At 39.8% G+C, this 24,535-nt stretch overlaps 1 protein-coding gene across 11 annotated transcripts in view; it reads right to left on the bottom strand.

Moving 5' to 3' along the window:
* CTDSPL (CTD small phosphatase like) overlaps positions 1–24,535 on the bottom strand; it is a 79,612-nt gene that overhangs the window by 22,319 nt on the left and 32,758 nt on the right. For 4 of the 11 annotated variants that reach the window (XM_015618143.2, XM_015618144.2, XM_015618148.2 and 1 more), the window contains exons 2-4: positions 11,624–11,778; positions 5,058–5,090; positions 1,492–1,545 (exon numbers count right to left, since the gene is read on the bottom strand). In XM_015618143.2, coding sequence (XP_015473629.1) covers positions 1,492–1,545; positions 5,058–5,090; positions 11,624–11,778 — 242 coding nt within the window. The remainder of the gene's footprint in view (positions 1–1,491; positions 1,546–5,057; positions 5,091–11,623; positions 11,779–24,535) is intronic. The other 7 variants (XM_015618147.2, XM_015618149.2, XM_015618151.2 and 4 more) reach the window with 3 other exon arrangements.

Here is a 24,535-nt window from a genome sequence, read left to right as displayed (position 1 = left end):
TCTCTCCTATTCAAAGCCTGAAAGGTATTTAGCACCCCAACTCAGTTCTTCAGATTAAGAAGGTTCGAAACGTACAGCCTAAATAAATGAAAAGCTTGTTGAAATAAAAATCCAACCCATTTAAAAACAATGATCTTCAGAACCCACGTTCTAATACTTCTTGTCTTTGAAGATGAAAAAAGGCAGGAACATCCCAAGAAATCTTAAATATTCTGTTTTAAAAAAATTAATAGTTCAGTTTATTGTTGTACTCAAACCTTATCTCCTCTGAATTTTTGACCACATTAATCTGCACAAGCAGTTCAAAGCCAGAAATTCCTTCTGTTATGTGAATTCCTTATCAAATTGAAAATATCTATATCTATGGAAATATATATTCTTCCATATAAAAATATACATATGAAAAATATCAGCATTGTCTTACCACAGGTATCTTAATTTTTTAGCTGAAAACTGTTGCATTTATCACCAAGGAAAGAATGGACTCACACCAAGGACTACAAAATGCAGGAACTTTCATCTCTGAGAGCCCAAATTCCCTGAATGCACAGTAAGGAGATCCAAGACTGTTCTTTTCACCTCTTCTTTCTCAAAAGCAGTGGCTGGGAGAGGCACAATTTACCTGTGGTACCTGCACAGGGATTCTGGTTACTGCTGGAGCTCCTCTCCCTTCTCAGCACTTTAGGAGATGGTGTGCAATTACTGACCTAACTTCATCTAGCAAGGGCACAACCAAGTCTCCCACAAGCTTTGGCATCCTGAGTTCAATCTGATCTTCTTTCCTTCAATTCACACCTTTTGAAGGTCAGAAGAAACAAATTTTCCATTTCACAAATTGCAATGCTGTCGCCCTCAACTGAGAGAGAATTCACCCTCTGATAATGGGGATAAGGAAATTATTCTGAAGCTGAAGTCAATACAAGTTGTGAGGCTGCTAAATAGCTGGTGAAGGACTTGGGAGCAAGGGTGGCGTTTTTGAGGCTTTTAGGAACTTGAAAGGATTTGTATGCAAAGTACCAGCCCATTTGTTTTGCTGTTCCAGCTTTCTGATCTAAAGCAATTTCCACCTGTCAAGGGTAGCAAAGCTTTTAGGCAGAAACAAGCATTACTCAACACTGTGTTTTAATTTTCTCACTAATGGAGACATCCCCACAAAAAGTTCTAAATACCAGATTTCCATCACAGTTAACAGTGAATAGCTGTGGAAGTTTAATAATGTGGAAGTTTGATAATGTCTTCTATATTTTTTTACACACACACAGTTTAAAGACACCTGAGATGATTAATAATATTTAATTGTGGCTAACAGCAACTCATATTTACTATGCAACACTCCCCCAAAAGGCCAGAGCCTTCCACAGAACTCAGCAGAAAAATTACACGTGGTATCTCACTGGTTTTCTCTTCAATTCCAACAAGACACAAACTGCACACAAGTTAAACTAGTCACTGTTTGGGATTTATGCATTTCTGCTGATCAGCTCAACAGACCTTGTAGTGAAACGACTGCTGCACTGCTTCAGTCCCGTGGAAATAGTATATTCCCTAAGAAAACAAAACAAAAAAAAGGGGATGGTGGCGGCAAGAGAACAGGACTTCTGGTTGAAGCATAAACAGCTGGTCAACACAAATCTTGCAGAAATTCACTGTATAGAACAATCATCAGCTTTCCTCCCTGTAGGCCTGTACTTCCCACAGAGATAGGTATCAGAATTAATAAGCCTTTATTTTTTTTTGCCTCTCTGTCCTGGCAGTGCTGTCAAGCCCAAGTGCAGCACATTAATTCAGTGTTTGTGTCCTCCTCACGCTCTGGGCTGCACTCTGCAGGGCTAACAGCTTCTCCCAAGAGTTATGTGCAGAAATACACTCCTACAGAAGGTAAATTATTCCTACTTAAAACACAGCTGCCAGAAGATGCCAGCTCCTCCTGTGGAACTGGCAGTTCCCAAAATTTCTTCTAGAAAAAAGTTATAATAAGGATTTAGCTAATGTAGGTGAGGACAAGTGGTTAAAAAAAACCCCAATATCCCTGTGCTAAGATTTAACTTCTGCAGGGATTCTGAGGGATAATTTTGATACCACTGGTTAACAGTGGAATTTTAAACTGAACAAAAGAAGTGGACACTCCAACTCATTTAAGAGTTGTTTAAGAGAAGTTTGACAACATCTCAGTTAAGATGTTGCATGAGCGTGGCTTTGTACTTCCATCAACCTCTTAATTCAAAATAATATAAAATAGTGAAGCTGCTATGGGTCTGCTTTGATTTGGGGGTTGGGATGAGATAATATTTTAAAGTTCCTTCCAACCCAAACCATTGTATGATTTTCTGATTTGTCTACCATACTCCTTTCCAAACAAAGCTGAATAAAATCCATGAAAACTTGGGCATCCTGAGCTACATTTAACAGATTTTTAATCAGGTCTATCGAAATACATCAGCTGGGAATGTTTTGGGTTTGCCTTTTTAAAAATTTTGTGGTTATTTCAGCCCTAAAAATAATTAATTTTGCAGTATTAGGAAAATTATCAATTATGCTGCTGTTTAACCTATGCCTTATCTGGAAACAGTTTCAAAATATGAACTATAAACATGGTAAAGTTCATATTTAAAATAACTCAGAGTAATGCTGTTTCTATTTTCTGAAAAACTTAACTAGAAGCTGGAATATTTCTTGTTTAGCTGTCATCTTTATCAATAACCAAGAGAAAATTCATCTTAAGTCAAACTTTTAAATTCAGTGCAATTAATACAAGACAAATCTGATCGAGCAGAAGATCCATTTCACTGAACTGCACACACAAATGCAAATAAAAGCAATGCAAAACGCACATAAAGCAATGGAAGCTTTCAAACAGGTGACCTCAGCACACTGCCAGGTTTCACACACGATAAAAAAAGCACAATAAAGCTCCAGAAATCCTCATATTTAGACTGGAGGCTTCAATTTGAAAGTGGGGAGTGGGCAGAGCTCATTTAGAGTCACTCAGGAAATTTCTAAACACTTGAACTGATGGCATTTGCAACAAGTCCACTTAATTGTGTCCAAGCTCTGTCTCTTTGGAAGATTTTTCTCCTGGTCTGTACAGGACACTGCAGTTCACACAGCCCAGTTCTCATCCCTAGGCAGCAGAGAATCAAGAATTTCTGCCTTAATGGGTCTGAAACACAAAATCAGAGTTGTCTTGGAGCAAACCAATGCTCAGGACCAACACCCCTCCTAAGACCAGCAGAGCAACACTTTAATTTCAGGTGTTTTTCCTAACATAACCCTGCATTTTTCCTTCCCAGCACTTCCTGCAGCTCCCTCGTGCCTTTATTTAGATGATGATTCTGGTTCCAGAGAGCCAGCAGCACTTTGATACTGGGGAGGAAATGTCACACCAGTGCCCAAGGGCCACGGCTGCCCAAACACTCTCCCCTGTCCTGCTGCCAGGAGAAGCATCAGATGGCACTGGACAAGGGGATGGAGTGTTTAAAGTCACCTGCTCCCTCAGAACTCTACATCATGAGTGTAGGGATAAGTTAATTTTACTGCCTTGTTAATGCTGGGAATGGATGTTTGCAAAATTACAGCTGAGCTTAAAACAAAAAAAGGAGGGAAAAAAAAATAGATATCCCTTCTTGAATCATTCATTTTTCCTACCACTGCCCAAATCTAACAGAGCACTGTTTAACACTGCAAAGACAGTGTTCTTACAAAGCACCTGATTTAATTTCTGTACCTAAGTTCTAGTCATTTCTCCTTCCAAAATTTGGTTCTGTTTGAATTCTTATTCTGTTGGTAGCTACAGTCACTCTTGGGAAAGGTTTTCATTCCAGGTCAGAGCACAGCCAGAACATGTTTCATGTTCCAACAATTCCCAGTGGAGCAACTACAGTCACCTAACAGAATTTGGCAGGTATGTAAAAAAGAAAAGTAGTTTGAAAATCAGTATTTTCTGATTTCCATTTGAGGTTTTCTATTCCTAGACTCGCAGGAATACAAATCCCATGCATGTCCATGCCTGTCTGCATACACACCATGCAGGAGCCATGTCAGAAATAACAGGGAAGCAATGAAGAGGAATTTCCAACAGGTCTCAAATCCAAGAAAAACTGCTGGGAGAGGGAAGATGTGCAGTCACAGGGATCTCCTGGCACTGCTGCACAGACAGGGGGGCTTCTTACAGCAGGTTTTGGAATGCTGGGCTACGTGAGAAGGAAGGGAAAGAAGAAAAAGAATGGCATCTTGGGGAATATCCAGGTCTTTAAAGGCAACCAAATATCTCAGACAAGAGGGCTGGGTCATTATCTCCACACATCAGCACTGCTATTTTCTGGGAAACTCTGCAATGATGAAGTATTGTAAACAGCAAAGGAGCTCAAAAAAAAAAAAAAAATCCTTTCAGCTTTACAAAGCCTTCATCCTTGTAAAAAAACAAGAGCAGCTTTTTGACCAAAAAAGGTTAAAACTAATTAAATTAAAAGCTTCACTTTGGAGGACTTGGGTTTTTTTCTTCCTTTTATTTAGCTTTGAAAAATAATTCAGATGCCAAGCAGCATTCCAGGTTTAATCCAGGGAAGATAAACAGAAATATTAAGGCCCATAAAGCAGCAGCTGATACCAAGAGCATCATCTCAAACAAGTGCAGTAATGAGCAATAGTCAGTGTGCTCTGTTTTCTTAACGTGACTTATTTCAAATAAATTATGCAGTTTCCAACTCTTCTTTTCAACTGGAATATAGGGGAAAATGAAAGGAAAAGGTCTTTGTGTCTCACATGGTGATGATGAGTCACCTTTTGCCTCTATTAAAATAAATAACTTTCAGACTACTTCATGTGTTTTCAAAATGCTAAAAACTCAGATGAAACCCAGCTAAAACCCAAACTCTTCTTTCAGTCCCTGCAGAAGACATGCAGCTCAGTTCACCTCTGGGGATACAACAATACAGACAGAACACAAAATCCTTTTTGTTAACATGCAACACAAAACAGACCTGTTAGACTGCAACATAAAATGAATCAAAGCAAAAGTCATGAAAATTATTAAAAGAAAAAGGGATAAAAATACATACACTTGGTATAGGCATGACCTGCATCTGGTCACCCTGGGGAAAAAGAAAAAAAAAAAATCACTGTAAAGGTAATGGCTTTTAAAGGGTAGAACAAAGGTCTGGAGCAGTAAATGTAGCACTCAAAACATTTTTAAACCAAAAGTTCAAAGTATTCAAGAAACCAGGGTAAAAAAAAATAAAAATAAAAACAGGATTTTGCATTTTAGTTGCTGAAATGATCTGTTAGTATACTGGCATTTATGATTTTTAGGAGACTGGACTGATAAAACCCATGCTATGATTAATAAGAGATGGCAAAAAGAAAGTACCTGTATTTACTGGAACTTTTTCAGCTTTAAGATCTACTAATGGGTATATTTGTCAATTTTCACTGCAGCAGCAAGAGGCTGAGCCAGAGCCTGGCAGCAGGGCAGAACCCCACTCCTTGAACTCAACTTCATTTGAAAAAACAGCATTTTCACTTGGGCAACAGCAAAATGTCTGAGAAGGACATGATGATGTCCTGATCTGAGGAATCCCACTTTCCTCAGCCAGCAGTACCAGTGCTGTTCCTGTGGCCTCACTTTTGCACTACACTTGGGAGAAGGCAGGAAATTCTTGGCCAACCTGACCTTTCCTTCTCATCCTCAGACATCCAGAAACAAGGACAGCTCCAAAATGCACAAAGCCTGGCTGAAATGTGTAACTCTCACTCAAACTCTCACTCAAACGCGTAATTTTTGAAGCTGGAGCTCTATTTTCAAATCTCTCTAATCCTTCAAAATCAACTTTGTTTTCTGGTGGGCATAGCACATAAAAATAAAAGGGAAGCTGATCCTTCTAGCATAGATGTTGCTTGGGTAGATGATTTTATTCTTTGCTATTTGGACAACACAGGCTCTGATCTCCAGCAGAGAACTATTGAAAGGGCTGTTTTCAACACTGGAACAGCCTCTTCCAGCTGAAGGAGCCTCCTGCTTGTTTGTTTTCAAGTCTACCAGTGTTGACACATCACTGACAAACAGAAATAATGCCATATTATTTTTAAAGTGCTCCTTTTTAGTACTGCTCAGCAGAATTTTTTACTGAAGTTTGCCCAAAATCCTGAGAAGCTGAAAGAGCAACTAGAGAGCAGCAACTGCCATGAACTATCAAAAACTTGGCACTAGTAAAAAGTACCTGATTTCTAGAAAAACAAAAGTTGGTAAGAATCCAAGTTTTCCTCAGGGTAATAGCAATAAGAATAGAAAAAAAAAAGTAATTCAGCATGTTAATGTCCCGTGGACATGAGTGGAACTGACTTGCATGGGAACTTAAAACCAAAGTTGCTAAAGGACTTGCATTACTGTTTGCCTAATTTTTCTCACAGAATTTCTTAAATTAAATTTAAAAAAAGGGGGAAACAAGCAAATTTCTTACAAGGAACCATAGAAATACCTATGCAAAGATCAAAACAGCAGTAAGAGTGATGAGAACAGGAAAAACAAGCAGAAAGGAGTGCAAGAGTCTGCTGGGAAAGCAAAAGTGTTCAGGAACAGGCAAATGCTTCTTAAAAACAAGCCTGCTCTGGGAAACTTCTTACAAGTGTCCTGCCTCATTTCCTAAAGCCTTGGAACAGGAAGGGAAATGGGTCAAACAGCATCATTTGAAAGAGATGACGGATGACCGCATTTGTTGAAGGCTTTCCACGAGCTCCTGATGTTGGTAACAGAACAAAGCTGTTCCTAGAATGCCAAAACTCCCCTATTGTATCCCTAAGACAACCCAGGAACTGATTTGTCCCCAGCCATTGAAATCAGGTTTTTTTTTTCCCACAGGTTTTATTTTTTCCATGCTATATACAGATGGAATGATAAATCCTAGCTTTTCCTTTAGCTGCATAATTGTTAGTTTGAAACAACAATTTCCAGCACTGTGCTCCTCACTAACACTGTCTATGGTCATGTGTGGCCTCAATGAGCACCAAGTGACAGGCCACACTATTTTGCTTTTATTCACAACAGTCTGTACTCAAAGATAAAAATAGAGAGCTGTTTCACTTTAGAGAAGAAGCTGACCAAAATAACAGAGTTATCCTATTAGTTTCTTCAGTACCAAGCTTGCTCTAGACCATGACAGGTTCTTTAAAAGCAGTAGTACAGTTATTATTTGACACTTGAGTGATCTGACAAACTCTCAAGCTTGTCTCTTAATAAAGAAGACTTTTTGGGAGGCAAAGAGGGTCAGAAGGAGTGGGCAAAGAGAGGAACCAAGCACAGGTGTGGAGAGGAGATCTTGTTTTCTAAACACACCTTCCATACCACATCTTGATGGTGACCAACAAAGCCAAACCTGTGGAATTTTCTTGCTCCAATCAGCAAAGGTTAAGCAGGAGAAAAAGCACAATGTTTTACATGAATCTCAACTGTCTTCCTCCACACTGGAGAGTGATTTCCATGTCTGCTCAGAAAGCCTGTCATTAATGATGTCCTCATCCCAGAGCCCACACTCCTGCTGCACCTCCAGGTCTCCAGCATGAAGCAGATTCCTCTTGTCCTCCAGAACTGCTCCCTACAAGCTGTTTTCCTCGTTTTGCTGGGCCATATTCATGTGGGACAGAGAGAAGATCCTTTTCCCTGTGCTGTGGTATAAATAGAGATCCCTGAAGCAGAGAAGAGTGCTGGAGACACGACCACAGGGCATCTGCACAGCTTCCCACCATCACCTGGGACATGATGGCATCATGCACGGGGAGAAGGAAGCTTTTGGAGTGAGGTGGAAATTCAGTGACAGGAAAAGCAGAGGGAGCAGCTGCTGCCCCCAGAAAAACCCTCCTCCTAATTCTGTCTTCTTTCCTGTTAACTGGGCACCAAGAGCTTCTCCTCTAACCCAACAAGTATGAGAATCCTTTTCCTCATTCATGCTTCATCTCATCATCTGGAGCCATCTGCCTGGTCTGGATCTCGCTGTGAAACAAAAGCCAGGATGGCTCCAGTGGAAGTGGGTTAGGAGTGAAATGGCAAAGTGCCTACAGACTTGTCAGGGCTCCCTCACCCAGCACAACTGAAAGCAAAGGGGGAAAAAGAGTTTGTACCTTGCTTTTCTCACCTTTATCTGGATGCCCCTTCATGCCTGAATGAATCAAATCTGTGTCCACAAACACCTCAAAAGTCAGGTAACAAACTTACCCAGAAGAAAAAACTTACATCCAGAAAACACAAAAATTGGGTCAAGTTGCTAACTGAAGAATGAAAATTGAGATTTGGATTTATCCTGAAGAAAACAAAAAACAATTCTCTCTCCCAACACTCTGAAGAAAAGAAAAAAAAAGTGGCTGGAAGGTGTTGGGGAGCTGCCTGCTGCTGAGGAGGCAGGAAAAAATTATGAAAGAGTTCATGAGGCTGAATATTTTGTGCTCCCAGTGGCAAATCTGGCTCAGCATCTGAGCTGCAGGCAGGCTGATATACCCATTGTCACAGATATCACATCTTACAATGCATCTTCTGCTGTGCTGAATAGCTGCTGCATTTGAAGGAAAACAAATATGCCACAGTTTCAGTAAATACAAGTTATTATTGAAAAAAATGTTGTATTGGAACTTTAGAGACAGAATGGACCATTCATTACCAGTATTAGAGTCACACTTGGACAAGCAGCTGTTCTGTGAGTAGAAGGTTTAAAAGTGAACTCAATACTTTAAAGAAGTTTTTGGGCTTTTTTCTCCCCCCCACTTACAGAATAGAATTCAGCACTGAAAATAACTGTTTAATCAAAACCACACTCAGTTTGGTGTTTCTTCCAATCCCATGAAGAAGTGACAGAACACTTGATGTGTCAAGCACCATCAAGTCACATCATGAAGTACTGATTAATCTGAAGCACTGATTTCATTTTTTTTCTACTAAAGGCAAATTATAGTAACAGTAAGAATTGTCTCACACATCACAATTACTCTGAACAGAATTTCAGTGCTGTGTTTTCAACTACTTCATAAAATACCCTCCCCCTCTTTCCCTCCTTTTGAACAGGTCAGCATTTACAAAAATCAAGATTCCTAATTAGAAGGAAGTTGGCTTATCACATCAGCTTCAGAATGTGCCAGAAGCAACACAAAACACTGAATTGCAGTGAAGCCAGCAGAAGCTTCCCTCATTCCTTTCCTTCCTCTGAAGTCTTTATCACCAGTTTTCATGTACTGACTCCACTGAACAGCAAAGACATAAGGAAAGTAGATCCAAACCATTTTATACTCATTTCTAGTGGTAACTGCTTGACATTATTGTGCAATTTTCCTTGTCCATTTTTAAGGAAAGGGTCACAACACATGAACTGACTGGGCCCAGCCAGAAGTGAACAGTGCTGTGAAAAATAATTAGTAAAGCATAAAAGAGAGAGCAGATTTAACTAAGTGACAATCTGAGCAGCAGCTTAACAGAATTGAAGCAATTCCTACCTGGCAGTGAAACTAATGCAAAAAAAAGAGCTTTAATGAAACAGCAGAGGAATTTAAGCAGTGGGTTGTCAGGTTTTATTTTCTTTCCTGGGAGGCAATTTTGTTACTCCTGGACATTTTATTTCACCAATTTAGAATCCAAGGCCCACTGTTGTTTCCCCCACCTTACTTATTTCTGAATCTAGACAAATGCTCAATGTAAACTCCACCAAATTCAAGCAGCCTCCACAGCTCTGAAACAGCTCTCCTGGTAAAAATCACCAGTCTGACACTGTGACAATATTCAAACATATTCAACTCTTCAATGCTGGTTTTATTTCCTTAGAAGATTTTTCTATTTATACTGTGTTAGCACTCAAAATAAAAACAGTATAAACACATATAGAGCTTATTAATCTTTAACACTGCATTTAAAATAGCAATGTCACAGACCTTTTTAACCTCAAGAACCACCTAAAAGTTTAGCTATATTGAATTCTTCTAAAAAGATATGAATATCTGAGTGCTTTTCATTCAGTCGAAGAGAACACTCTTTAATTAGATTCTCTTCAATATATTCTTTGAACTTTTTTTAAATCTTGCAAGTTTTGATCTGGTAGTTTTAGGAATGCTGTGATTTATGTCCTGGTCTCGTGTACAAGTATTGCACAACCCCAGAACTGCTCACTGAGGCAGCACAGAGTGAGGATGAGAACTTGTGTGGACACACATGCAATCTCTCAAGGCATAAGATATATTTAGAAAGTAATTGCTTTGTAAAATGCAATCTGGACACTACTGACTCCAGACCATTGTAACTCACGTTTTTCTACAGAAAAAACAAACCTGGTTTTATGTTTTAGTTTGTACTGAAGTCCCATTTTCTGTCAGCTGTAATTTTGCCAGTAGCCTCACTTCTGCCTCCTTTCCACTCCCCAGAGTAATGGAAAGGAAATTTTAGTAGCTTCCCATCCCGTTTTTTCCTCAGATGAATGTGTGCATACATGCTACACACTCCTCAGCTTTCCCTTCAGCACATCCAGGCTAGATTTCCCTCCTTTCACTCCAAATGTACCTTGGCTAGCAGAAGAAGTCTAAAAATACATGTACAATCCCTCCTCTTGGCAGGATTTTCAGTGCATTTTACCTCTGTGAGAGCAGTTTCAGCAGGAACTGTTACAGCTCAGACTTCACCTCCACACCTACTCGAAATCCCCCATCACTTTCATCTGCTCTCCTTCCCTCTCTCCCATCAAACAGTTCCTTGCTCTTTCTCCTGAGCTTTTCAGAATTCAAACACAGCCAGCAAAATTCAAACCAGAATAAAATGGACTGGAGAAAGGAAGAAAGGAATCAGCTGCACTAGACATGAAAAATTGTGTGGAAAGCAGAAGGGTAAAAAAACCCATGGAGACATTTCTATTTCTGCCATTATTCTTCACCATGGGTTCAGCTGTATTTGCAATCTCAGAGTCCTGGAAACTGTGTGGAAAATTTGGCATTCCTATGTTTGTCATATTGAACTGAAATTCTTCAGCTCATAACACAAATGCTCTCAATGCTATCTTTATAAAGAACATACAAATTTGTTGCACTGATTGTATTCTATCTGTATTTGCATCAAACATCTCCATCCATTTAACTCATTAAGCCAAACTTAATAATCTGGAAAAATGGCCAAAAGCTGTTATCCCTGGACTCAGCATGTATTGAATGTAAGTGAACTGCTTAAAAAAAAAAAAGTCTAAATAATATTGGTTTTCTTAATTTGTTTTTATGTCACTGAAAACCCTTGGAAGTCATGCTCAGAAGGTTCCACTATGCTCCAATGGGACACATTTTAACCTTCCTGGAACCAGGAAAGGGAACCAAAGCTGTGGACAACTCAGCTGAAATTTTATGAGAAGTCTCCATTTTTTTTTTAGTGTCTTAGTCAGGTTTTAAATGTTGGTTGCTTATGAAATGTAGAGCGCCAACACCCATAACAGAAATATTAATTTTATATTACAGATGAATAGTCAGTATTAGCAATCCACCATCAAACCAGTAATTTTTTTTCCCTGTAACTCACAGCTGTTCCCCACGCGGAAAATTTGTAAGGACAAACCTTTGGAAGCAGAATTAAGCCTTGCTTACAAAACACCCACATGACAGCAAAATAAGACAAAATCCTGACCTTCTGAAGTCCTCCATTCTCCTCCACCAAAGGAGGCAGAGCACTGGTGCTGTTGGTAGATGGTGGCTCGACATTGTAGTCACGAAAGCAGCAGAATAAGGTGCTAAAGATACTTCGACTCCTCTGCTTCTTCAAGCTGATATTACATTGGGACACTGGGGGAAAAAAACAACAAACACAGCAGAAAAATAAATTCATGTGCTACAGATCTGGTTTTCCAGATTACAACAACTGAATTGAAGGTGTAGGGTTTTTATATCCAGAAATCTTTTTCAAGTCGTAAGATTACTGAGATTTTCCAGCATACTGAGACCCCTTTTCTTCTTTTTTAACACATTTTTTCCCTTGCCAGACTCATGCAGTGACATCCTGGAACTGCATAATCACACTGAGACAACACACAGAGCTTTCCCAGTATCATCCAAGGTGGATACTGTAATTACACAAAATAACTGGCTGCTAAAATTTGTGTCTGGACCGAGGAAGCTGAAGAGATTTAAAAACCAGAGATGCGCTAAATGCCTACTGTAGTGTTTCTGCACATCTACACAACCCTGTGTGGAACATTCAGAAGTCCTGCAAGGGTCAAGGAAAGCTGTGAGATGTTTCTGAGTTTTCTCTCTTGCTGTTTGTTCTATTTGCTGGAACACAGAAGACACAACACAGAGGCTGCAGGAATATACTATTTATGCTACTAAAAAAACAGAAGCCTTGGCCTTGACTTTCTTATTGGTCTACCAGGATAAAAAAAAACAAAAACCCTAAAGTGGTAAAAAAATTACATACAGCTGAATGAAAGCAAGTGTAGGATTTTTAAAGAATGGAAACTGTAGTTACAAGCAAGAGTTTAGAGAAAAGAAATGCACGTAAAACATCTAGGAGTTCCCCTAAGGAAAAAACTCCTGAACACACATTAAAATAAAAAAGAATAAAATAAAAGGACTGGAGAAAAGTTTTAGAATGTTTTAAGTAATGCTTCATTTGTTCACCAAATACTTTAATGATCTATTATCATACTTGTAGATAATATTTATTTAGAAGTATTTCTTTCCTACTTTGGATAGGAAATCAAACCCCAATCATTTCAAAGTTAGAGGGTAAGTGAAATACTTAGTAAGTCCCATCATTTCCATATTTACCAAAATACTTTTTCACTTGAAGGCAGTGAGCACTGCCCAGGTTCAGTTACTAATTGCTATTAAGAGCAAAGTGTACCAATATCAAAAACTGAATGGGTTTTATAGACTTTCACCAATTTAAAAAGCGCTCCAATAACAGGATAAAGTCAGAACTGTGCAGAGATTTGTGTGCTTAAGGAAGTGTTTCATTACTTTAAAAGACATCTGCAAACTGAAACCCATCCAGCACCACTTATCAATACTCCAGTTAAACAGAAAACACATGAGGAACTCTGGCCACCACTGCTACAAGTTACAGTAAAAGACCTAATTCTCAAAATGTCATATTCTGTTTGCAACAACACAGCTTTAGAAATCCCCAAAGCTTATCAATACTCCAGTTAAACAGAAAACACATGAGGAACTCTGGCCACCACTGCTACAAGTTACAGTAAAAGACCTAATTCTCAAAATGTCATATTCTGTTTGCAACAACACAGCTTTAGAAATCCCCAAAGCATTCCTGGGCAGTTGGGAAGGACATTTTCAAAGCACTCAGAAGAAATGATATTGCAACCACAAGCAAGTTAGTTGCAATATAATCCTGGCAAGGAGAACGCCTTTCCGACATTAAAAATTGAAATATGCTGAAATTAGAACGGGAAGAACAATGCTGTGTGTCCTGCTGCCTACAGCTACTGCCAAAGAAACCTTGCTAATCATTTCTGGTTTGTTTTCAGCCTCTACTTTAAAATATGAGGGCAAATGATCTCATTTGAATGCAAGTATCAATTACAGCAGGGTGCTTAAATTCCAAACTCACAGCCTCAGCTGCACAACAGATCAATGGGAACACCAAAACCACTCCAGAACTAATACTTGTATGGTTTCTACTTACTACAGAAAGAGACAGTAAGTTGTCTAAATAAACATTCAAAAATCTCTAGACAAAAAATACCAATTAGTCCAAACCTTCTAAGAATACTTAGATCCAACCATACATTTGAAATCTGGCCACTCCCTTTCACTTATTGAAACATTTTACTCAGAAAAATAATCCTTCATGTTGGTTTTTAGTCTTGACAATTCTGCCATTCATAACACACTGCTGTTTTAAACAGGTCTTTCCACTAATTTAGATGTCATTTTAACAGGATTTTCTGTAATAAACTATTAGAGAGGCTTTACAGTGACTTAATAAATGATAATTTTGGATGCAGTACAGAACAGAAATTCTCAGGTGGCTTTATGTGCTGTACTACGTTAAAATACAAGTACTGCACACACAGAAAATGTTTGCAGCCATATCTCATTTTTTAGCAACTCTGACAGTGCTGTACATCATGGAAAATAGTTCCTCCTTCCTTTAGTTACCCTGAGCCACCTGCAGTCCATGTGCTGTTTGCTGGATTTGCTCTCCTTGGAGCAGTGACAGCACAAATATAACAACTATAAAGGTGCAAAGGAGAACTGATGTTGAATTACCAACACAAATTTAGGCATTCTGGATGGCAGCAAATTTTTAAGAGAAAAAAAACTACTGAGGACAAAACCTGGCATTCTTTGAAAGCTCACAGGTGAGACTAGGTACTAACAATAATGGAAGGGTAAATGGAGTTATCCAAACTGCAAGTCTGAGCAGCACCCAGCATATGGAATTTAAAAAAAAATAAATAAAAAATTTTAAGATTTTCTTTTCTCCTCCCTCCATCTGTTAGAAGTTACAACCTCAGTTTCTGGAGCTGATTTCCTACACCCTCCCCAGACACACTCAGTGCCGAGGACACTTCAGTGACGTTTCACATCTCAAACCCTGCACACGTCGACACTGTGTCCCAAAAAAGCCCAGGCAGAACAACCCCACAACATGAAAATATGTTATCTGTGAAAGCAGAGAAGCCTGAGAGCAGCAGGTGTCTGCAGGAGGGCTGAGGAAAGGATCAGGGTGAGGCTGGAGAGATGCTTTCCCCTCCCACCACTCCAGGTTCACTCCAAGTGCAGTTTAAGGACCTCCTCACCTGAACACACCAAATGTGTGTGTGCAATAATCCTCAAATTCCTCCTCCATGGCTTTGCCCCATCACTTTCTGATCCTAGAGCAACTCTTAGAGCCCAAAGTATCATATGGCAGGAAGATCCACAGCTCAGCCAAGAGTTCAGCTGCTTCAGATCTCCAAACATCCTTGTTTCTTACCTTTCTGCAGTCCCTGATTTGTATTTTTGAAGCAGGAAGAGAGGGACTGGAAGCACACACTACATCCAGGATAAAAGGAAGAAATTCCACCATGACTTTACACACCCACCCAATTCTCTGTTCTCTTGCTTTTCTAATAATTCCTAATATCTTACTTGAGGTTTACAACAAGTGAGCATTGGGCTAATGTGATTTTTCAGATCTGATTATAACACCAAGATCTCTTCATTAGTAGGGATTTCAGGCATCACTGCAAATATAAATCAAGAATTCTTATATCTTCCCATGCAGAAAATGTCACATGTATCTACATTTAATTCCATCTGCTATTTTAAAGGCCAGTCATTCAAAGTCATGCTGCCTTCCTACAACTTTTCACAGTTAAGTTTTAAATCTATATACAGATGCACATACATCTATTTACATGCACCAACAAATACATCACCTCTTCCCTCACTAATTTTGATCACTTTATTTCCTTTTCCACAGGTTTATTTCCTTTTCCACATGGTTTAGGGCCACACTGAAGAGCAGAGTTCACCAGGGGTCTCCTGGTGGGCTGCAGGAACCTCCAGTGAAGCACTTGGTCAAATTACCTGAATTTATAAAACCCTGTTTACAGCCAGGGTCAGAAACAGGAGCACAGCTCTTGCTGTCTAGAAGGGAAGTAACTGTGCTGCAGACTGCCCCCAGTTTTGGGTCTCAGCTGTAATTTCCAGCTGCCATCTCTAAGGACAAGCCTCAGTGCCCATGGCCCCTGTGCCACCCACTGTCTGAAGGTGTGTTAATCCCTGAATTGTCTGGAATCCACAGCCCCAGAGCTGTGCTTATGGAAGTCTTCTGGCAAGTCTTAACAAACCCACAGAACTGCTGAGGCTGGGGAGGGGCTCAAGGAAAGATAAAGGCAAGATTTGAAATAAATTACTGCAATCACATAAGCTTAAATGGGAGGTATGGAGCTATAATGGGTGGTTTAAGAGAGAACAGGGAAAAAAAGGCCATAACAAGCAACAAGTATTAACACACACAGATATAATAACTCAAATGTTATAACAGAAATTGATACAAGAGGTGCTAATAGAAGTAATTTACAGCATCTTCTCCAGGATCCTTTCACACCAAGGAAAGAGGAGGCAGAAGGGGTTGTGGAGAGAGGGTTCTGGAGGCAGAAGGGTTGTGCTGCTCTCCCCCCAGGACACTTCCAGCAGCAGCACAAGTCACACAGCCAAGAAAAAGATTTTCCTCTTGTGCACTGTACTCTACAAAAGTTTAGTTGAGGGCTTCCCCCATCAGATTTTGCAGTAGTGGTGAGAAATTACAAAAGCAGATTCTTGTGCAGCCACCTCGGATGACTGGAAGGCTCCAATCCCACCCCTCTGCAGCCAGGAGTGAGCTAATTAACGCTGAACTTTTCCTAATTAAATGAAACCAATATCCAGCTCTCCCAAATAACATCAGCTGGGGAATGAAGAGACTTCCCTGCTAACAGATGAACTCACTAAATGCAATAAAATGAATGTGTGGGTATGGTGAGCTCTCACCATAAGTTTGTTTATAACACAGGATGGGAAGAGGAGAGTCAGAATTAAGTGATATTAAACAAAGCCTTTCTTCAAAGGAAGCAGTTTTAAAATCCATACACAATTAGAAATGTCTCATTTCTCCAACTTCTTAAGATGCTATATCTGATCTTCTTAGAAAAAGAAGATCTCAGAAAAAGAAGATTTTATATCCCACATGCCTCAAGACAGAAACAGTTAAGTAGAATATCATCAACTTGCTGACACAGCTCCTCTTTTTGTGATGTGACCAGGACAGAAATTGTTTTACAACACTTGGTGCCAAATCTGCATGTGATGCTCTTGTAACTTTGGTTTTAAAATGCCATTTGCAGTTTATCATTGAAAGGTTTCAACTCCTGTGTAAACTTTGCAGCAAATCCAGCAATAAAAGCACTGTCACATACCTGGAACAACCACCCACAACTGGTTCAACCTTCAAGCATGTATAGCCCAAGCCAAATTAGCTAAATGCTTAAATTCAATGTTATACCCCAGAATTACCTTAATTTCAACTGAAACTGGCAATCTTTCTCCCCCCAGCAGCACAGTTAAGTAAAAGTAAGGTTTTGGGTTTTCTACTGAAATGATTACTTTGAAGGGAGGGATCCCAGACTAGTTTAGTGAAATAAAAATCTCTCCAAAACATTTGACTCTTCCTCTCCAACAACCTATTTCCCAAGCATTCCATTAGTAGTTTGCTTTGGATGGAGTTGATTAAATAATTATGGGCAAGAAAAAATGCTTGAATATGTAAGACAAGTGGGGACATGAGGGAAAAATAACTCATTTTTATTTTTGAAATAATTTCTTTAGGTCAGTGCACTTCGATCTGAAAAAAAGTTAATGTCATTTAGGAGGTTTTAGGGAATTTTAGGAAAAAACTGAGCATTACTCTTAGTAAATTATTCCATGATGCTGAAGAACAAATTTTCAAGTTGCACCTGTATGCTAGGATGAAATAGCTACACAAGAACTGCTTTTCCTGTAATTTATCCTTCTACCTACTTATTCTAACAGAAGCTATCCAGTATATCAGAGCACTATAGTTTCACTTCCATAGCTCCCAAAGTCCTCTGGAAATACAACTTTACATAGTACCTAGGACAAAAATCATCAGGATGGATGTTAATTCATCCATCAATTCATCTAAAGCTGTATGAAGGAAAAAGAACTCTACCAAAGCAAACAAAGCTTTGGAAATGTTTCTGTTGCAGCAGCTTAAAGCTAAAACCACCACCCCCCCCTATTTCACCCTGCATAAATTATTTATCAGTCCTCAAATCTGGGTAGATTAAATATCTCCTGTTGGCTATTGGATGCTCATATTTTAAGGATCAAAGGTAGTGAAATTCCAAAGTCACTTTTAAAAGACACGACTGAGAACTCCACTGCTGTCTCTGTAAGGGCTGTGATGCTTCATGAAACGTAGCCAGTAAATGTTAAAAACACCAACTGCACACAGAATCCTCTTAAATGACAAGGAGGGATTAGAAACCATGAAAAGGCTCAAAACAGCACAAGAACCTGATGGATCTCAAGGCAAATTCCAAAACCTTAAAGCTGTTGCTGTACTTCAGCCTTCACACTGTGGTTTGGCTGGACACATATATATGATGGTATAACCTACATATATGTGTCAGCTTCTCATTTAAGCCATGATTTAAACATCTTCTGCAGTATTCCACAAGTGAGGAGAGCTGCTACTAGGCAAGATCATGTAAAAATAAATTCATCTGTCACAGCAACTCTGGCATTTATTCAGCCCTAAGACTGAAGGCAGATCCACAGCTTCAGGGGCATCCACATTTCAGAGTGAAGCTGAAAAGTTAAATACTGCTTTAAGAACCCAATTAACCTGCTGAACCATGTTCTGAGCAAAATACCTTCAAGCTCAAATCAAACAGAGCAGACTTTGGCCGCCTCCTCCCCTGCTCCAGTGCCTGACAAGCTGACAGGGCTACACCAAGACCACTTCCAATTCCAAGAAGCAGCACGTGTAGATCTGTATCTCCAAAGGACTGAAAAGTAGGGCTCCTGTAATCCAGGAAGGAACTAATTAACAAGCAGCACTTTCATTCTTGTGGCTGCATTGCTTGCCACCGAAAGAGCCGCTGGGACAGAGGATGGATGAGAATACAAAGGAGAAGTCAGGAGATGCTCACCTCCAGGAACTCCCCCAGCTGAGGAGCCAGGGAGCTGTCAAACCTTTGCCTTTGACATAAATACCTGGACTTAGTTCTTAAAGAAGAGCTGAATGTGCCCATCCAGCCTTGCCTGTGCTCTCCTTGGAGCAACCAGGATGGATGTGCCCCAATCTTCAAGGTTTACCTGTGCACACACCTCCTTTTCACACAGGGCTGAAAAAGAACACACTAAAAGAGGTGCTACAAGGATAGACAGCAATTTTTAATGCACAGCTCACAGTAAAATCTTTTCCTAGTATTTGCTTTTTTTTTTGTAGCACTTCGTAGGTTCCAGAGCAGCCTGTGAACACACATGCTCAAAATATACATCTGCTTAAAAAAAAATAAGTAAATGATTAAATAAAATAAGTAGCCACACCCCACAATCACCCTTCCATCAGCTGACAGTCTGAAACATGTACAAAGGACCAGAACCACTTCAGGGGGAAAAAAAAAGATGAAAAATTAAAAGAAATAACACACTCATCTGACACTACACTACGCTCGTTTCACACTACACTCAAGGCCAGGTTTGCAGCACTGGCAAAAGTGATTCAGCTCCAAGCTTTCTGCCTTGAAATCTTTCACTCCTGGAGAGAAATTCATGCAGTGCAAAAGTGATGCTTCAAACCAGTTTAAGGGCAAAGTAAAATCCAGCAAATAATGAGAAAGTAGATGCAGCGCCACGGGATTGCCATGGCTTGTAACTGGGTGGTAAAACCAAGCTAACTGAAGTATGCAAGCAATGCTATGGGGCTGTATTGTGACACAAAATAAACAGAACTTTCTGCAGTGGCATTATGGAGCCATCTCCTGTAGCAATTCAAAGGTTTTGTCTTAGCCCAATAATTGATAAATATTACAGAGGAACAGCCCCAGACTGATACATTTACAGCACCGGCACACCATGATGGTTCACTTTAGAACTGGTTATTTTTTTTTTTGGTGAAAAACAGAGCATTTTGGACTCTGCAGCGTTTCTTTGCTGTTTGAGCAAGGTTGGAGCTGCTGGATCTGGATATTTTCCCAGCGCCGAGGTTTGGAGCAGCAGTTGAACAGGAAATACTGCGCAGTCTGTGCATGCATTACATTCCTGTCCCGCCCCGAGCAGCCGCCAACAAACAAACCTTTCTTCTAGTAAAAGAGAGAGAAAAAAAATACACTGCACAAAGTTCACCAGCAGATGTGGCCTGTGAATGCAACCCAGCCTTTTCTGCTGATAAAAAGAATTTGATGTATTTGCAGTGTTGGTGTAACGTCACGGTTTGGTGAAGCTGGATCAGCAAAGATCCAGCAGTTTAAAGCTGCAAAATCTGCAGTGCTGAGGCTCTGTGAGCTGCTGCACCCATGGCAGAGGGTTTCTCTTGAGGAGGGTTTGCCAAATATTAGCAGAAGCTTACAATAAAAAAAAAAATGTTTTATTTCCATTTTACTCAGCACTTAAGCTTGTTTCCCATTATCAGTAACACACAGCAACCGGATCAGATGTCTGTGGATCTCAATTTCCAATCGCTCCAAGGTTGCCCTCTTTGAAAAAAAAAAAAAAATAAAAAAATCTGGAAAATATTTAAAAGTGATTTGTTAAACACTTGGGAAGGAAGACCAAGGAGAAACAAACAAATGGGAGCAGGAGCAGCAAACGGGGTCAAAGTGGCCGGATCTCGGCGTTTGTCAGTTGGGGCATCGGGAGAGGATCCGAGTCGGAGCGGCAGGGAAGCGAATGTAAACAAGCACGTGTTTGTAGAGCAGAAATATGTCCAGCATCCGCTCTGCTCCGGCCTCTGCTGACGTGGGACACGGTGGGAAAGGCAGGGAAGAACAACTTGCTCCATCCCCAGCAGCTCAAACTCGGGGAAAAAGCAGGAACAGGCGAGCAATGGGCAGCACCTGGAGCTGTCACACAGCCCAGGCAGTAACTGCTACCCCCACACACTAATTAACTCACAGCTGGCATAATAGTAATAATAATAATAACAGTAATAATAATAATAATGATTAAAGTCTTGGAACTAATGCTGATTTTACAAGAAGGAGGGATAAACAAGCTAAAGAAAAGCCCTTTGGGAGAGTGTTTTCTTACTGCACAGGGTATGAACAGACAGAAGGACGGACAGTCGCATGTGGCACGGACACACACAGCCTCTGCAGCCCCAGGCCATATTTTCCTGAAGAATTTATGCCATGAAATTAGTATGAAGTTACTGAAGAGCTGTAAAAACTTCTTTTTCTGTGCTCCACAGGCATCACACAGTGTGTACAACACCAAGCTACCCACCCTGACACACAACTTTTACCCAATCACTGATTTTTCAGGACAGATCCAAACCTAAAGAATATTGCTGGACATGGTACCCATAATCAGCTCCCTACCTCATCAAATCTGTTCAGTTTAATAAACTGATCTTTACAAGGATTTTATTAGGGTTTTCTTTTCCTCCAGTGACCAAATTCAGAGCTTGAGCTTGTGAAATTAAGCAGAGCTTCTTCCTGCCTCCTGCCACAGACAGGTTGACTCAAATTTAAGTGACGGTTTTAGTTCTTTTTTTTGACTTGAAAAGTGAAAGACAAGTGGTCCACCAAACACAAAGGTCAAAGAAATTCCTCTACTTTCACCCCTCAAAAATACCACTACACCTCCAACCAAAGCCTTATCAAAACCTTGCTCATCTGAGGAGAATAAGCTTGATTTAATTTTCCTAAATATAGCCCAAAAATGTTCCCATAGAGACAGCAACATTCTCTATGGTACTTTCTGCAGCAAATACTTCACCAAGACATCAAATCCAAAGCATTAGTCTATTTTTGCAAGCTTTCTTCTCTTTTTCCTAGGAACAGCTCCTCTCTAACAAATTCATCTTGCAAAAATATGTTAAAGGGTGCTCCTCTGCAAAGAAAAGTTTTGTTTCTCCATTTTGCCTTATGAATTTTTCATTCCCTCCCTGGGGATATTTTTGGGACAGGCTACAAGTCTAATTCCTGCCAGGGAAATTCACTCATCCAAAGTTTGCTCCCCAAAAGATACATCCCTAATAGCAAAAAATGAAACTGGGACATTTTTTCTGAAGTTCCTTTGATTTCTCTTTCTAAACCCCATTTATTTCTCCCAACCCACTGGTATTTTGTGGATATTGAGTGCAGATCTCATAAAACATTCACCCTGTGAGAAAATACACATCTAAAAAGATGCTGCTTCTGGTGTCATGTTCTACAGAACCAAAGCCATTTACATCATGTAAGTTCTGGGAAAGATTCTTAATGGAGCAGGGAACAATGTGTGACCATGTATTAAATATTTATCTTGTTTCTTTAGAAGAAAAATAGAGGTGGCTTAGCTTCAAAAAGACACTGACTTAAAGAGAGATGTAGATTTATTTGGTGTGATGACTCTTTTTCCCCCATTCCTCCATGCCCTCTTCACATTTCTCTATATTATTAAACCCAGATATAAAGGAATAAAGAAGAATCCCACTCATTTGGAAGAGGAGACTTTCTCTGAACCACTGTATCATCTGTGTTTCAGTCATTAGTAGAATCTAAAAGTAACAGCTGTTTCTAACAACAAAAAATGCTCTTAAAATCAATTTCAGGCATCATACAGCAAGTATCACTTAGCAGGTTATTCAAATCCAGCCCTTCTGGGAGCAAAATAATAACATCAGATTTTGATTATAAACTTATTTGTTGCAGGGATTTCTCAGGAAGAGGTCTGGGTTTCACTGGAGTGTATCTGCTGGGACAGAATCTCACTTGGAGAAAGTGTTGCCAAGGTAATTTCTTCTCCAGCTTCAGCTTTCATGAAGCAGATTTTACCCTATCTTTCATTACTCTTCATAAATTCTTTTTAAAAGATAATTACAATATTTATAGACATGCAATACAAATGCCTATTACAGAGAGAAAAATGGAATTTTATTTGCTGTCTTCTTCTTCAAGCTGTTGAATCCACCCTCACCAGTTAAGCTGGAAAGAATTTTGATCAATTTACGTTTTCAGTAAGACCTACACATCTTCTGTAACTATTTTAGATCTAAAATAATTGCAATATCAACTACTGTGGGTTTTCAGTTCAATTGAAGTGTCACCTGCAGAACAGCAGCTCTGCCAGGTATCTCTGACAAAAAATTGAAGCTGTAACAGAGCATCTATTGTTACACACTAAGTAAAGAAGTAAGGAAAAATCCCCCACAGAAGCACATTGCAAAGTCTCATTAATAATTTGCTAAAATATCTCGCATTGCGCTGGTGCTGCATCTCTCCTTCCCTTTTCAAACTCTTTTTTTTCCTTATCAACTGTGTTTTCAACTGATCCCAAGAAATAAACTGGAAAATATTCAATCCTAGCTCTTCTGACCTTGTACTTTAGAGTCATGAGTATTTTATCCATTCAGCATTCCCAGACCATTAAAAGCAGCACATTCCCACCTGGAAATATGATATTTAGAAAGCTAAAACTAGATTAAGAATGAAACAAAAGATACAGGAAACTGCAAGCTTTGTATGATAAAGTGACTACAGTTTTGACAAAAAATAAAAGCAGTGAAACTTGATGAACTTCCAGCAATTCCTTCCTAGAACAAAGCCACAGTTTACCTCCTGTTGAGAAATTCAGCTAATAAGAAAAATTATTTTTTAAAAAGATTTTTAAGAGGAGGGGATTTTTTGAAAAGCATTTTGGTGTCTTAAGCACTCAGATGCCTCCACCACACTGACAATTCAGCTGCAGGTTGGAACAGCTGAACATTTAATTGCCTCTCCAAATACTCACAATGTGGAGTACTTTTGACCTATCTGAAATATCCTAAACTTTGTACTAAAGGAATGCACAAGATTTAATGCCCTTGCTTCCACTCCTGACAATCTTGTGGCACTGAGAGCAGCCCGCTTGCTAATTCACAGAGGAGGCATGAGAAAGCATGAATAACTGAGTGCTGTGTAACAGGATATTAAATAACCAGTGTCTTCAGAACTACAAGTTTAGAAACATTAAAAATAAACTGTTTCCTAATTATATTAGGGGAAAAAAAAGCCCAACAAAACCAGTGCAGTAATTTTTTACTGCTTACTGGAGCAAAAATGATGGTAATTGTAACTATGTGGATTCATCCTCCAAACCCCACTCCTGTTATCCCCAAACAAAAGCCACGTAGTGGCCTTTTCACAGGCAGACTAAAAGGAGTAGAAGAATTGCACCTGACCCTATTAAGAAGGCTGAAACTCTTCCATAGCTTACTTCTTCAGCATGTGCCTTTGTGCTAATTTTAAAAGAGAATCCAGGCATGAGGCAAGAGAAATTATTCTAATTCTGCATCTTGCCCAAGCCCCAGCCTCTCTTAGCCTACATTCCTGCCCAAGCTGTTTATGCAGAACACTTCAGATCAGCTGGTCTCTGCCCAATCTGGCAAAAAAACCCTGCTGTTTTCCTCCAGCACTGATGCAGAGGCAAGGGTGAGCTGTGTATTTAGTACATAATGATGCAATGCTATCCCCACTGCTCTGCATCCTTTTCTCTCTTGGTGTGGAAGAGCCAGATTTTCACCATTTACATTAAACAGATCATTGAAGCCTACAATGGTTTGGGTTGGAAGGGGCCTTAAGGATCAGTGGATTCCATCCCTTCCACTATCCCAATGCTCCAAAACTCTCCCAGGGATGGGGTGAGAGACCTTACAGCCCTGCTGGTAAAGGAAGCCAGGTCTTTCAGAGCACATTTCATCCCCCAGGGAGGCAGGAGCCTCACCACCAGCACCTGGAATAGCAGAGGTCCCACTTTGGCTCAGGGCACAGAAGCAGCGATGAGCTCAGGCAGGAGCCCCCAGCAGATGACAGATCCAGCCCATTTACTGCACTCAGCTCAG

This window comes from Parus major, chromosome 2, assembly GCF_001522545.3.
Source record: "Parus major isolate Abel chromosome 2, Parus_major1.1, whole genome shotgun sequence".
Taxonomy (NCBI): domain Eukaryota; kingdom Metazoa; phylum Chordata; class Aves; order Passeriformes; family Paridae; genus Parus; species Parus major.
This window is presented reverse-complemented; position numbering and strand designations above follow the sequence as displayed.